At 45.3% G+C, this 15,821-nt stretch overlaps 1 protein-coding gene across 2 annotated transcripts in view; it reads left to right on the top strand.

Annotated features, from left to right (window-relative positions):
* Window positions 1-15,821, top strand: part of GRHL3 (grainyhead like transcription factor 3) — a 49,726-nt gene that overhangs the window by 18,626 nt on the left and 15,279 nt on the right. For both annotated transcript variants that reach the window (XM_082231655.1, XM_082231656.1), the window contains exons 3-11: window positions 1,291-1,352; window positions 2,590-2,926; window positions 4,576-4,655; window positions 5,358-5,511; window positions 6,167-6,278; window positions 6,843-6,937; window positions 8,954-9,112; window positions 12,822-12,900; window positions 15,388-15,521. In XM_082231655.1, the coding sequence (XP_082087781.1) occupies window positions 1,291-1,352; window positions 2,590-2,926; window positions 4,576-4,655; window positions 5,358-5,511; window positions 6,167-6,278; window positions 6,843-6,937; window positions 8,954-9,112; window positions 12,822-12,900; window positions 15,388-15,521 (1,212 nt within the window). The remainder of the gene's footprint in view (window positions 1-1,290; window positions 1,353-2,589; window positions 2,927-4,575; window positions 4,656-5,357; window positions 5,512-6,166; window positions 6,279-6,842; window positions 6,938-8,953; window positions 9,113-12,821; window positions 12,901-15,387; window positions 15,522-15,821) is intronic.

Genomic DNA, 15,821 nt, shown 5'->3' with positions numbered 1-15,821 from the left:
TGGTTTATTGTGACCCTTTAAGTTCTTCACAGGGAAAAGGCCTGTACAGTGGTGTAGCGTGGGGGGTGCAGGGGGGCCCGGCCGCATCGGGCGCAACATCTGGGGGTTAGGGGGCGCAAATCCACGGGTTAGGGGGCGCAAATTACTTGCTTTGCCCCGGGTGCTGACAACCCACGCTACACCACTGGGCCTGTAAACATGAACAGGTTACTTCAAGCTGAGTATTCTTGGCCTGTGATAACTTTGTGGTCCTTGCCATGCCCCACCAAGCAGTAACAAGAACTTCACCACAGATCAGGTGGCGATGGTTGTTGTCTATAATCGCTCTGTTTGGGTCACAGCCACACTATACCTGTGAAGCACATGGCTTAGAATTATAGAACTCTAGAGTTGGAAGGGACCCAAGGGCCATCTATTCCAACCCTCTGCAATGAGGGAATCTCAGCTAAAGCATCCATGACAGGTGGCCATCCAACCTCTGCTTATAAACCTCCAAGGAAGGAGAGTCCACCACCTCTTGTGGGAGTCTGTTCCGCGGCCAAACAGCTCTTACTGTCAAAGTTTTTTTCTGAATGTTTTATAAAAATCTTGGAGCTGCAATGTGTTTAGGGTGCCGGGAGTTTTAATTCTGTGAGGGGTAAACTTTTTCCTTGCAGAACTACGGCACCACTTCTGTGGCGAAAAGCCCCCAGGACAACATGAAAAGCTCATAGGACCACACTTGTGGTGAAAAGCAGTGCAAAAGTTGCATAAATAAATGCAAAATTGCAATTCCCAGGGTTCCCTGAGAAGAGGGAATGGCTGTTAAAACAGTGTTGATATGCTCTCTCAGATGCCTGGATCTCAAAGAAGGAAGGAATCCCATTCCACGCTTCTGTGTCCACACAGAATAAGCAGACATCTTGTCTGATCAAACAGATTTGCTCTGCAGCAGAATCACTAATAATCACGTGTTGGCAACACATTTGTTGTTCATTGAGAAAGGATGCTTTTCCTGGCATGGATGCGAGAGGCAGGAGATTATTATTATTATTATTATTATTATTATTATTATTATTTTAATTAATTAATTCATTTAAGAACTGCTTTATATGAAGCATCTCAGAGCAATTTCACAATATAAAGATATATAAAACAGTCGCCCTGGACCATGGGGGAGGGGACGTGCTGACACTAAGGAAATGGGGAAATTAAAGCATAGTCAACCTATTTTGACAGTAGCTAACCCAGAAGCGTCTCTCTCCCTACCTGTTATTCAGGGAACATTTCTGTTTTTTGTTAACTTGACAGGTACCAAAGGAGAAGAGGATCCTTCCGTCTGGGACAACGGGGCGCAACGAACTTGGGAAGAGGTGAGAGAGAATCCTGCTCTGGGAGACCTCCAGAGTTTGCAAGTGCAGGGAGTCAGCTTGGCTTGTGACTAACTAGCTTTCAAATACTGGCCCAGCAAAAGGTTAAAAACATTAAAAATGGGGGGAGGGGCAAGAGATCCAGAGCCCAAGCTACTATACCTTTAAAGCACATCCCCTCGTTGCAAGAATCCTGGGAACTGTAGTTTGCCCTCACCGAGCTATAATTCCCAGCAATCTTAACAAATATAGTTCCCAGAATTCTTTGGGGTGCTTTAAAATGTATGGTTGCATGCACGAGGCCAAAGACTCAGCCTCCGCATGCCTCTGCTACCCACCCAAAGTCACTCTGAATGTTTTTGAAATGGTATACTGCTTCTGGAAGACATCAAGGCCCTGACTTTGGCATGTCTTAAGGGGGAGTGAATTCCATAGCTGGGGGACAGGAACTAAGAATGCCTCTCTGGACAGCCTTCAAAGATCTGATCTTGGTGCATAGATGTTGTGATTCAAGAGACTGTTCCTGGTTGATCTTACAGGTTTGTGGTAGGTCAGTGCTGAAGGTGGCCATGGGTATTCTGGACCCGGGCTGTCAGCAGCACTTTTAAACGGAGCTGGCACAGCAGACCCTGGAGCACTGGTTCAAGAAGTGTGGGGCTCCAGAATATGGTTCAGTAGGACCCCACTCCCTCCTCTCAAATCCCCTTTATTCTAGCCTGAGGGGGATTGAACTTCACCCATGTCCCCCATGGCAGAGGTAGCAAAGGACATAGAGAACTAGGAGAGAGAGGCTCGCCGTGGCCTTTTTCTGCACTGAACGTGAAGGTGATAAGCCTGCTTTTGTTTCAACTGCTTCCAAATCGAGCAATGTACTCCCTTTCATCCTCCTTGGCTTCCGTGCTTTTCAGATAACCCTCCCCGAAATAAGTTAACAGTTGGTTGGCATCTTTCAGTTTAGTCCCTCAATTCCTGGACTCTGTGTACCCCTGAGCTATGTGTTTTTACATGCCTATTTCTGAACCGTTGCAGCGGGGTCATCGTGAATCGTGGGCACTGCCCAGTCCCACAAGGGCTGGGTGGGGAGCGGTTAGATTTAACTCTTTTCCTTGCTTGGTAATGATGAACGTCCCTTGCCCAAATAGTTGCCTGTGTCCTTTCCTTGTGCCTCAGGTGCAGATGAGTGACCAAATGGTCTTGCATTGCTAAGTATTCTTTTGTCTGGCTCCTCCTTCGCCTCTAGGCACTGCCACGGGATGGAGTACGAACCTGAGATTTCCTCCTTTGAAAACTCCACTCACATCATGAAGCTCCTGGCTGAAAATGTTTCCATGAACCAAGAGTATCTCGATGTGCCCAAGAAGAATGGCTTAGGGATGGAGGGCATCCCCTCTCCTGACAAGTCACCTGCCCTGCCTCCGGGCACTAGCAAGCTGGAAGCCAGTCCCGAGAACTATATGCTAACCTCGGGGGATGTGTATGACAACAGCTCGCTCAATTCCCTCTTTGACGCGATCCACGTGGCTCCGCCGCAACAGAGGTGGCAACCGGACAGCACATTCAAAGAAGACCCTCAGGAGGTCAGCACTGTGCCCAGACCTCTGGGCTTGCCAAAACGTTTTTAGAACAAATCTCTGTGGTTCTGCCCATCTCTGGGCAGGATGTGACATGTATGGTATAAATGGGAGCAGCACAAATTGCACTAATTAAGCGAGCAGAGGGAGTGTCCCTTATGTGCCAAGTTAGCCGTCATTGAGATTCAACAGGATGAAGTGGCTTGTTTTGTTGGAAGCGCTTCTTAACATTCCCCCCATCAGCCCTTCTGCTTCCTGAAATAATCTTCTCTGCCTGTACGCAGGCTAGCCAGGCTGTCGGTCTTCTGTAGTTTATTGCCGAATTTCCACTTCCCTCCCTGCTGCTACATCAGGGCTGGTCAATCCACTGGACATACGCAAAGCAAATGGTAGATGAAAGGAGAAGAGGAAGACTTAAACCATGTCCATCCCCAACAACCACTGTCTCTCCTATTGTCTCCATCTGCCACTAATGAACACTGCAATCACAACTACACCATACCTTTAATGCAATATTATACCACTTTAATAGTCATGGCTCCCCGCCTCAAAGAATCCTGGGAGCTATAGTTTGTCAAAGGGTGCTGAGAGTTGTGAGGAGACTGCTCACATAACTATAATTCCCAGCACCCTTAAGGTTCAGTTTCCAGATTCTTCATGGAAGCCTAAACTCCTAAAGTGGTAAAAGAGTGCTTTAAATATATTGACAATTCTGTTGAAAAGTTGGCTAAGGGGATCTGCCATTCAAAGTTGTAGAGTTGACAGAGTGTCTTTCAAGGGGGCTTCTGGGGAGAAGTGTGTGTGTGTGTGTGTGTGTGTGTGTGTGTGTGTGTGTGAAGCCACTTGCTATGTCCTTTTTCACACGTCAGCTCCTATGGCTCAGATGTTTTGCTTCACATCTAAAGTAGGAAGAGGAAGTGCATTGTAGCTTCTTGTTAATGCCTTACCTGATCAGGAAGTGGTTTGGGATGTGGTTCATAATGCATTCATTTGGCAAAACATCAACCTTCCCCGAGATGGGAAATGAGGGATCCGAGAAGGCTATAGGTCATTCTAGGTACAGTACCTATAGCCCCTGACTATTGGCTCTGCTGGCTGGGACCAATGGGAGCTATAGTGCAAAATATCTGGAAGGTACCAGGCTGGGGAAGGCTCTGCTTTATATAATGATCCCTCGCCACTTCCATCAAACCCCTAGAATTTCCTTGCAAGGCTAGTTGAAAAAAATATCACTGAAGAGCTGGATTCTTGAATTCCCTCTCTCCTATTCAGGGCCTGATCCTATGGCCTTTAGTAGGCTCAGTGGATTAAGAGTAGCGGATGGATACCAGCTGGGCATGATAACTTGTTTATTATTATTATTATTATTATTATTATTATTATTATTATTATTATTATCCCTGCTTTTTGACAGCAGCCTAGCACAGTTCAGCAGCAGATGAAGCTTTTTCCTAGGACTTTTAGAAAACCCCCACCTGCTAAATTATTACATGTGGATAAAAATGTTGGCGAGGCATACGCCAGTTTTCAGAAAATTCAGAACGAATGTTTTGCCTTGATTCCAAATGGACCTGGATGGTGTTTTTATTTCCTTGAGTGAACTGGAATAGAAAAGAATCCATATACAGCTGTCCTGATTTTGTCTCTCCCTGCAGTCGTTGATCTTCAATGATATCCTGAAGTCCCAGACAGATGCACCGTGTTCAGAGAGTTATTCCGCCAATGATGCCAAGAGGTAACAGCAAAGGCTTTCTCAAATAATATGATCGAAATGTGTTTCGCTGAAGAAATGTTCCTAGTAAATCGAGGTGGAAGTTTAATGAGAGGGTTGTTCTGTCTCATACACACACCTGTTGGGCACTGTCACTGGTGAGAAGGGAGAATAACTTTGCTTGCTTAATCCGTGTGTTCCGTTTTATTTTATTTTATTTTTAAAATGGACCCCATCCAGTCATCTGCTGGACAAACACATGAATAAATACATAGGACTATCCTGCCAGACACCTAGTTTGGCCTTCAGATACTTCTGTCAATTCACCATTTGGGTGAATAAGGCACTGTCCCACCTCCCTACCTTTTTACTTGCACCCAGTCCAGGGACTCATAGAATCATAAGAGTTGTAGAGTTGGAAGGGACTCCTGAGGGTCATCTAGTCCAACCCCCTGTGTCTTCCTCCTCCTCCTCAGTCTCAGTGTTGCCCTTGCAAAACTCACCAGGGAGGAAGATGGGGCGGAAAAGAGAATTAGTTGGCTCACCCTGCCATGGGCTCTGGCTCCACTTCCTGTTGGCCTCTCTGCCTTCTGCCCTTACCAGTTCCAATGGTCCCCAGCCGCTTCTTGTCTGTGTTTTGCTGTGTCTTGCAGAGTAAAATAGTATAAGTGGTTTATTTAATCTCTGCCTTCTCCCTCTCCCTCTTTTTTAATTGCTCCATTTAAGTGACTTTGAATATATGTTGGGATCCCCTAAAGCTATTCACATCAAATCGGGTGACTCACCCATGGCCTACCTCAACAAAGGACAGTTCTACCCAGTCACGCTGCGGACAGCTGCAGAAGCGAAATGTTTACACCTGTCCTCTAATAAAGTGAAGGTAAGTGATGTGCCAAGGAAAGTTCCCAGCAATATATGATGTGGAACAGCTGAAACAATGGTGTTGGAGGTGGTTCCCCCCCCCCCCAGTTTTCTGAAGCCAGAGATATTACAGCCAATCGCCATGGAAGTTTCAGAAATTATAGCATATGCTTTAAAGTAGAGGTCAGGGAAGTGCTGAGGGATGCATTACCGAAGTGGAACTCACTAAACCCAGCACAAGAATGCGAATAATACTGATGCACAGACGAACTGCAAGCCTTTCCTGACAGTTATTCAAAACCTCAAACATCAAAACGCAATTGCATCCTGACAATTGCAGTCATACAGTTGCAAAATGTATGGGTGCCGTTTCCATATTTCCAAGGTAACCTTTTCTTTGCTTGGACATTTTGCTTTGGTTTTCCTGCTATAGGTTCTGAAAAGGAAAGGAGTGGCAGTTGCATACGTTATACAACAGCAATGCCCTTTTCCCTTTCAGCTGCTCCCCACTGTGTGGGAGGGGATGCATACCAGCCCATGGGCTGGAACGCCTGTACTAAAGTGTTTCCCCAAGCTGGATTTGATTTTGCAAATGAATACATAAGTTAATACTATATATACTACAGTATTATGTATTGAACGGTAATCCAATTGGCTTTTCCCCTTTCTCCCAGAGTGTTGTGATGGTGGTTTTTGACAATGAAAAAATTCCAGTGGAGCAGCTCAAGTTCTGGAAGCACTGGCATTCACGTCAACCTACAGCTAAACAGAGAGTCATCGATGTCGGTAAGGCATAGAGATGCTTTCGGATTTCTTGTCTAGGAGGGAAAGGAAACAGATGCAGTGAAAAAAACCCTCCCTCTTTTATTTCCAAGTGAATGCAGTCCTTATTAGCACTTAGGGTATTAAACTGAACTGGTTGCTGTTCTGATTTAAAAGAATAAGAATAAGAATTTATTTTTTATACCCTGCCCAGTGTTTACAGGGTTTTCATCATAAAGATTCCTAGGATAAAGGGGTGGCCTTGTGTGTGTACTTAGAAAATAATGAAGAATAGCTTTCAGCTACCCAGTTTTAATAGCAGACTTCTGCATCCCTTGAAAGCTCTGGAAAGTTGCATGAGACACAGGGGTCTGCCACCAGAAGGAAAAATCAGCAATTATCTTCCTGGCCCCGGCCCCCGCCTATAGATCTGGATCTTCACCTTAGAATCCAGGAGGAGTTTAGGAGTGGTTTCCGGTAGCCTTGAAGGGTGGGGCATATCACACCTCTTTAAGAGTATGGTTGTTACTTAATTCAAAAGTTATAATTGGGCAATTGAAGAGTAACTGCATGTTTCATGCCTTCCAGCTGACTGTAAAGAGAATTTCAATACTGTGCAGCATATTGAGGAGGTGGCTTACAACGCCTTGTCCTTCGTCTGGAACATTGCTGAAGAAGCAAAGGTATGATCAGGCCTGTGCAAATCACGTGGTCCCCCCTGTACCACAAACCTACCTCCATTTCATAGCTGTAGTTCAGCCACATCTGGAGGACCACATGTTCCCCATTCCTGCTTTGGCATTCCAACATTAAACCGTGCTTCAAACTCAGTCACTTTTCATCAGCGCCCTTTCAGCTAGGTGTGCTAACTCCCCTGCACACATGGAGATTTCAGTTTGTACCCTTGTGTCTTTTATGGTTTGTTCTGCTATCAACTCCAGTCAAACAGGCATTGCAGGGTTTGAAGTGCTACGGAAACCTGTGAACAGACACTGAGTTGAGAGAGGTCTGCACACAATAAGCAGGGGTGCCTCTGTTGTGCTACCTTCAGCTCTCTTTCGCGGGGGGACGACACTCTATTTGTCTTCAAAGGTGAAACTGGGGGCCCCTCCAGACTAGTGTTTTATTGCTGGTATCTTCTGCAGCATGTTCTGCCTTGACGCAACAACAGTGCATCAGTGGTGGATTTGTCCAGCTTCGCTTTGTTATGTGTTGCTTCCGCAAGGGGCTGTAACACTACAAAAGTGAGACAAAAATGAACCAGAACATTCATGGTATGAAAAGTTGCAGGATTTCAGCAAGAAGCTACAGGGCATGCGCTGATCAGAAACAAAGCAGTATGTCCGCCCCAAATCTTTTGCATGTGCAAATAATACTGAAAGCCCGATTGGATATAACCACCGCAATATCAACATGAGCACAAACCATTATGAACCCACAATAAAAGGGATGTCTGGAGGGATTTGGCTTGTCTAAAGCTTTCATAAGAGTTCCTGCCCAAACTGAGATTTAAACCAGTCACATGTCCTGCTATGTTCGTAGTTCTTTTAAGCACTACACCAGCAGCTGACACCAAACTGTTAGCTGGGCTATAGGGGGGAAGTTTCCTGCCGCAACTCTGAGACTATAAACTGTCATTTATTAGCCTGCAGATTAATAAGTCTCTGCAAGTTGTACTTTCCCATAAACCCAGACCAGATATTCAAGGTAGCTTTATGTTGCAATAGGGAATAAGGCCTCAACATACCCACAACAGGCATGAACTGTCTGTTGGTGCAAACCAATCTTGGGTTTGCAATCCCAGGAAAACAGCAAAACCAGGAGGTGGACTCTGTTTAGCTTGGTAGGTCACAGGTAGTGCTGGCTTGCAACAGAGTTATCATGCGCAGGACAGATTGTGCAAGAGGTGTAAATGAAAAAGGCTAGATGTGTAGAGTGTACTCTACTCCAAAGTAAGTTCCACTGAGTTAAATGTGGCTTACTCCCAAGTAAGTGGGCATAGAATTGCAGTCATAGGATATCCTGAATTTAATAGGGCTTCTGAGTAGACATGCATAGTAATCCTGCTGTTTAGTGACTCTGAAACCTGATGAGTTGGTAGGTTTTTTTTGCTCTGAAATTTCATTGGGTCACCTTTCTTTTTAGCCTAAAGGTAGCCATGGTCTTAAAAAAAACAAAAGCAAAAGCCTAAAAACTGAGAGGTTATAAGCCATCTTCAAAGCATCTTCTTCCTCTTCACTCTCCCTCCATGGAAATATTCCAAGCATGTGATAGTCATCTGGGGCACTTAGGTTAGATGTAACTTACCAGAAACCTTGTTCCCCTTTCTGCCCAGGGGGCTGTTGAAGGCTGAGGCTTCAGAGACATAAAATACCTGGGAGTTGCTGTTGAAGGCCTTTTCCTGCATCTGCCACCTGTCCCTGAATCTACCAGCCTCTAAATAGTGGAGCCAGGCTCATTATTTTCAATTTGCGAGGTTTAGCTGTGCTTAACTTTGGACCAGAAGATTGTCGGCAGCAGCACCCCAGGGTTGCAGCCTCCCATCCCTACTTGGAGATGGGCAGGGGTTGAATCAGGTGCCTTCCGTATGCAAAGCAGATGTCCGACCATGGAGCTACAAGCTTCTTGGAATTCGCTGTATCTTTCAGAGCAGTGCTTTGACTGCCACTGCATCCTGACTCTATCCATTCTTCTTGCAGGTGTTTATCGGCGTGAACTGCTTGAGCACAGATTTCTCCTCCCAGAAAGGCGTCAAGGGAGTCCCTTTGAACCTCCAGATAGACACTTATGACTACAGTACTGGGACGAACCGGCTTATTCACCGAGCTGTTTGCCAGATCAAAATATTCTGTGATAAGGTAGAGTGAAGCCTATGGGAAAGAAGTTACAATGTGAAGGACTTCCAAAAGACGTGATGAGAATAAGGGATTAGAGAGCCAATGCGGTGCGGTATTAAGAGCATTAAACTAGGGCAGGCATCCCCAAACTTGTCCCTCCAGATGTTTTGGGACTACAATTCCCATCATCCCTGACCACTGGTCCTGTTAGGAGGGCCGAGTTTGGGGATGCCTGAGCTAGGGCTTGGGAGACCCGGGTTCAAATCCCCTCACACTGGATAGCCTTGGGCCAGTCACTTTCTCTCACAGAGCTTTTGTGAGGCTCAAACAGGAAGGAGATAGCCTTGTATGTCATCTTGAACTCCCTGTGATTGAGGCAGGATATAAATGTAAGCAGTGCTTTTTTTCTGGAAGGACGCAGGCGTGCCCCTAAACATTTTGTGAATCTAAGTTTCGCCTCATTGAGGGGCAGTATTTCAATAAGAGCAGGAAAATGAGAGTACCCTTAAACATCTTTTTAGAAAAAAAAGCACTGAATGTAAGAAAGAAAGAAATAAGCTTCTTAAACAAAGACATGGCCTTTTAAGAGCAGCTTTGCAAGAGCTGAACTGTTAGCTGAAGAACTTGGCTCTGTGAAAGCTTTTAAATGTGAATAACCTAAACTGTGCAAGAGTTCATCTGTAAATCAGTCAAGACTGGAATTCACTGGTGAGCCTCCAGTTTTTAAATGCTAGGAGGCGCAACATATAATAAAAATGTTCTAGGAGCTTAATCTGATTCAGTATTAGCCCAGAGGTGACATTCCACGTTCTGGATCCTTTCAATGAGGGCCAAACTAGATGTGATGTTAGTCGTGTGGGTGCAATTGGGACGAAGGCTTAAAAAAGAAGAAGTTAATATCGCCTGCAGGGCGGCCAAGCAGCAGGACTGCAGAAGGTGGGGAGACTCTTGACATTACTGTGCTGCTGTGATTCTGGCAATAATAACTCTTCTGAAGCTGCTACATCACAAGGGAAGTCTCCATTCTGCGAACATTTTTTTAAAATGTGCATGATAATTACAGGCACACACATATGTGCCACACGTGTTCATACCGTTAACATCACATCTAGACTGGCTGTCATACCGGTTCAGCTAGATTGTTTCCTCACTAGTTGAACTTTCCAAAATTTGAGGTGAGAAATATGTGCAGGCCTGCATTCTACATTTTTAGCCCCAGTTATAGGCAGGGACCCAAACAACTACTTTGGGTTTCTCAAAGGCTTTTTATTTTTTTGAACAGCAATTTGACATACACAACTCCGACCTCTTCCAAAAGTCCTTTCATTTTAAAAAATGGCTTGCCATGTGGGATGAAGGGACTGTTGCTTGAGAACTACGACCCCAAAGACTCCCTGGGAACACATATCTGCCTGTGGAATTACAGCATCTCCTATAATTTTACCTTCCCCTGTTTGAAACGGCTTCATGGATTACGATCTTCTTTCTCTTTGGAGATAATGGTTCACGGTGTCTCTCTCCAAACTCCAAAATGCCTGTTAATTGCCGTCACAAAATTAATGCCACATCTAGTTTGCCCCTAAGATAAATGCTTGCATTTAAAGAGAGCCAGTGTGGTGTAGTGGTTAAGAGCGGTAGTCTCGTAATCTGGGGAACTGGGTTCGCATCTCCGCTCCTCCACATGCAGCTGCTGGGTGACCTTGGGCCAGGCACACTTCTTTGAAGTCTCTTAGCCCCACTCACCTCACAGAGTGTTTGTTGTGGGGGAGGAAGGGAAAGGAGAATGTTAGCCGCTTTGAGACTCCTTAAAGGGAGTGAAGGGCGGGATATCAAATCCAAACTCTTCTTCTTCTTCTTCTAAATGGCAAGCTTATATTTTAAATGGAAAGAGTGCTCTGTCTCTGCTCTTGCTTATGCAGGCTGCCATGCACATATATTACGCACTCATATTCCAGCATTGCTCTTCCCCTGCCCCCCCCCAGCTCAGGGTAACTGAGAAATGGAACCAAGGAAGCCCAGAGAAGGGGTTTCTTTGGTTCTCTGAAAGCATCCTGTTGTGTTCTGCAGCACACAGTCAATGGGCTGCAGTTTGGAACACAATGTTTGGAGCAGGGGTGGGGAAGGTGGAGAGACCTGGCTTCTCTCCCTAGCCGTAAATCACTAGGGGCAGGCAGGTATAATCTAGGGAGGACAGATGCAAAAGAGGGCAGGGCCCCTGCACCTTTAATACCTACATCTGCTGAAATCACCTGGATTTTTAAAGAGTTGCTTTAAGCTGCCCTCTTTTTGCATCTGGCTATCCTAGGAAGGGTGGATTTAAATCACTAGTCAGTAATACTTGATTTAAATCTTTTTTTTATAGAAAGACTCGTTCTTTCTGGTATAATCTTAATATTCACAACCAGGTGAAGGTTTCATTTTTTGTAATAATAAATTTTCAGAGTAGTTTTTAGAGTTATATCAAAAATTACTGATTGGTTATACTACTAGAAATGCATAGAGAGATGATTATGAACTTATTGTGAGGTTTAATAAGTTAATTGTTTATAGTTGGACAACTTTTCTGCTGTGCTTTAATGGAAGGAGAAAAATAATCATTTCCTTAATAACAATGTAAACAATTTATTTAGGTGAAACAATAACATTATAGCATATGTATCCATGTTTGATAACTGGTGTGGTTAAACAATTAAAAACAACAACTTTAGACTTGAGTTTTAGCACACATGAAAAACGTAAAACAAATCCTTCTTTCCTTTGGACTATAGTGCAACTTAAATAGAAAACTATATTCAGAAAGATTTTTTCCTCCAAAATCATTTTATTTTAAAAATCTGATTTAAAATTTTAAAAATCTGATTATTATTATTTTTAAAAACCACATTGATTTTTATCCACCCTGATCCTAGGTAAATCTCTGAGACGAAGGTGTTCCTTTATGAGTGTACCCATTCACCCACAGTGGGTGCTCCCTTTTGAGACCAGTAGGGCAGAAGATAGGGAGCAGGTAGAGGCAGAGCCAACTAGTTCTGCTTTTGTCCCTGTGCTTTTCCTGAGACTAAGGAGGAAGAAGCAGATTGATTGCAAGAAGGCGGGCAGGTGCAGGCAGACTGCGTTGAGTGGGGCAATGCTTTGGTTCCCCTAACGGAGCCTCCTCAGCTGCCATTTTAACTGGAAGCAACGCCTGCCTCTCCCCCTCAAACTAGTCAGTGTTGCCTTTGCAAACAAGGATCTCACCTGGAGATGCAGTTTGTCTGGTGCACAGGCTCCTGAGCAGAGCCACAGCTAGGTGATCTTGCACCCCTGGCAGAAACGCCCCGATTGCGCCCCCTAGCCACGGACAAATTAGCTCTTCTTTCCGCCTCTCCTCCAGCCAGTTTTGCGCCCCTTCGCTGTGGCCCTGCTCCTGAGATGGCGCAATCTCCCCCCAAGTGACAGTATTATTAATACCACAAATGCTCAGGAGGCATGTGCTTCACAGCAACATACAGGCAGCCATCGTTTTAGACGCATCAGATACGTGCGTGTGTTGCGCCAAACCCAGACGTGACCTAAAACCATCACAAAAGCGTCACCGAAAGGGGCGTTTGCAGGCTTTCTCGAGGTGTTTCAAATAGATGCGATTTCACTTGAACGTGTGGCGCCTTGGGAACGTAAGCTGTGCTGTAAATTGGGAGTTGCCTGTACTGGTAAGTTTTCGGCTTCTCATCTCTTTCAACTTGCCTTGCAGGGAGCAGAGAGGAAAATGCGGGACGATGAACGCAAGCAGTTCAGGAGGAAGGGAAAATGCCTGGACGCCAATAACAATGGTGAGTGAGTGGAAGGGGGCGAGGAAGCTGGTGTGGGCCCTGTATATATAAACGCTGCCTTCAGGGGAGGGTGTGTGAGGTCATGTGCTGCCGGCAGAGTGCGCTTCGAATGCATGGTGCGCAGGATGGCCCGGGGAGTGAGATGCCTGGTGATTAGGACCCTCAGCTGCAGATAACCCACTTCCCTCTGCTTGCCAGAGAGGCCTCTGCCGCAACAGTCCCTTGCCTTAGGGGGTTGCAAAGAGGAAGAAGGCAAGGGCAATCTAGCCTTAGTCCCTGACCGGAGAAGGATCAAGCACTGCAGGGAAATTGCTCTGTCTTCATCCCAGCAAAGAGCAGCTGGCGGGGTCAGCTCAGCCTGGCCCTAACTGGATTTCAAGGGTTGTATTTACAAACGCGCCTCTTTCGTTTTTATTTATTTATTTACTCATGGGATCTATATGCCCTGACACGTGCCCTCTGGGAAGCTTACAAAACAGTTCCACGTTCAAAACAGAATTAACAGCATGTCAAATAAAAACAGCAATAAAAACTACAGAAAGGTGGGAGAAGAGCAAACGAGTGTGGCAAGATAAAAATAGCAGCTAAAACCAGTGATTGAGATCCTTAAAATACTACTAAAAGCTCCCGGCGGACTTTGCCTGGCGCCTAAAAATTAGCAACAGACGTGCCTGGTGAGCATGCCTCAAGTCGAGAGTTTTGCAATTTGGGCACCGCTGGAGAGAGGCTGTGGCTCAGCCGGAGAACATCTCCATTGCACGTAAAAGGACACAGATTTGATCCCTGTCATCCCAAAGTAGGGTTGGGGAAGACCCCTCCCTTGAAACCTGGATAGCCACTGGCAGTAGGTGTCAATAGTATGCAGCCTAGGACTGGGTCTGATCCACTGGCTCAACTACTTCAGCACTGATGAGCCATTGGTCTGACATAATCAGAGGCTGCATCCATACATTTAATGTGCATTTTAAGTACCTTACTTGGCTTCCTCCAGAGAATCTAGCTGCAGTTTACTGCTCACAGAGCTACACTTCTAGCACCCTTCACAAACTACAATTCCCATGATACTTTTTTTTTTTGAGGGGGGTATTTTGAATGTTATTCAGATGTGCTGTGTGTATGGAGCCAAAGACAGCTTCCAAAAGTGGGGGACCAATGAGAAGAAGATCTCAGTTGAATGAGATATCTCTTCATTTTGGCACTGTCAAGCTGATCCCTATCCTCTGGCTTCCACTCTCCCCCTCCACTCCCTTTCTCTTATAAGTCTAGTCTCTGAGATTGTAAGCTCGAAGGCAGGGCAGGTGTCTTCATTTTGATTTGTGTGTGGCACCTAATTACTGTAGGCGCTCTAGAGGTTATTATTGTTAATAATAAGGTGAGACAGAAACTCTTATGCTCTATTCTGGACTTTTTTATGTTCTTCAGACACATCTAATCATTCTTGTCTGAAAATTAGATTGTGAAAATTACAGAAACTTGCTTTCCAGAAACAGTGTCCAGGCCATCTCTCAGTTAAATAGTTCCCCAAAGGCTTTTTTTATTATTATTTCAGAAAGCTCAGTGTGTGCGCGTGTGCGCGCGCTGATTGATCAGATTGTGTTAGTGTTGCATGAAGTCTGAGACTTCTACTTTGGGCCTTTGTTTTGGCTTTGTTTTTTGTCTGTTTCTATTGATGGAATTTGGTCTTTTCCATTTGAATTCCCTCCCCCCCCCTCCAACCTCATTGGTTTTTAAAAAACAATTCTCAGCCACCTTGTGGGATTTTTGGGGGGCAGAGAGTAAGGGCTGGTCAATGAGTCAGTTTGGGTTTCTTTCAGCTTCTCATTTTTCTAATCTTAAATCCAGTTCTCTACCTTTCCACATCATTTTTTTCAAGGCCTCATGAAAATTCACTGGCAAATTTCTCTGAATATGTGGATTTTTTGCAAAGCAATATTCCCTACCATAATTCTTTCTTGTATGTTGTCTTCACTAATATTACACATTTTTATACAAACTTCACCCCCGTTACATGCATTTCTGTGCACATTAGTTGACTATAGAGAACTGCATTGCAAAATTCGGATAAGTGCAGATTTTGAAGGATGAGGATGCTACAGTTTGAGTATTTCCTTCGCTGCTTAGCTGCTTTTAACCAAAGGGAAAGACATTGGGAGGGTGCTCATAGGTCCCCTCTGTCTTGTCCAGTCTTCCTCAACCATGTGCCTTCCTGACATTTTGGCCGGGGCTGATGAGTGTGTGTTCCAAAGCGTCTGGAAGGCAAAAGATTGGGGAAGGCTGGTCTTGTCCTAATCTTGCAAACTGAGGCATTCATTACTTAGAATCATAGAACTGTAGAGTTGGAGGGACCCTGAGGGTCATCAAGTCATGCAATGCAGGAATCTCAGCTAAAGCACCCATGGCTTGGATGAGTCTCCGCCACTCCCCTCCTTGATGAGTCTCTATAGCAACAAACATGGTGGAAAACTAAGTTTCTCTTCTTCCTTCCAGGTCTGAAAAGCTGTTTGGTTTCGGGCTTCCGAGGCAACGAAATCACGTATCTCAAGCCACAGGCTGACTTGGAAACCCAGCCCGTCCTGTTTATTCCAAACGTCCACTTTTCAAACCTCCAGAGATGTGGAACGGTAAGTCCCCCTTACCATAGCCAGCCCATCCATGAGACACCAAGGAGAGGTGGCTGTGGCAACTTCGGGGTTCTGGAGAAATCTTATGAGAGCTGTGTGAGGCCTCCGCACGATCTCATGGGGCTCTCACGTGATCTTGAGCTGTTATCACACAATTGTGCTGGAACCAGGAAGTTGCAGCCATGTGACCCTGGTAAGCAGGACCAGCACGTGGGCAGGGTAGCACCTTCCTGTTTCACCTCAGGCAGCAAAATGGGACAGGCTGCCCCTGCCCCTTACAGCTCCCGCTGCATGTTGCCT

Source organism: Podarcis vaucheri (assembly GCF_965113315.1).
Source record: "Podarcis vaucheri genome assembly, chromosome: 7".
NCBI lineage: Eukaryota > Metazoa > Chordata > Lepidosauria > Squamata > Lacertidae > Podarcis > Podarcis vaucheri.
This window is presented reverse-complemented; position numbering and strand designations above follow the sequence as displayed.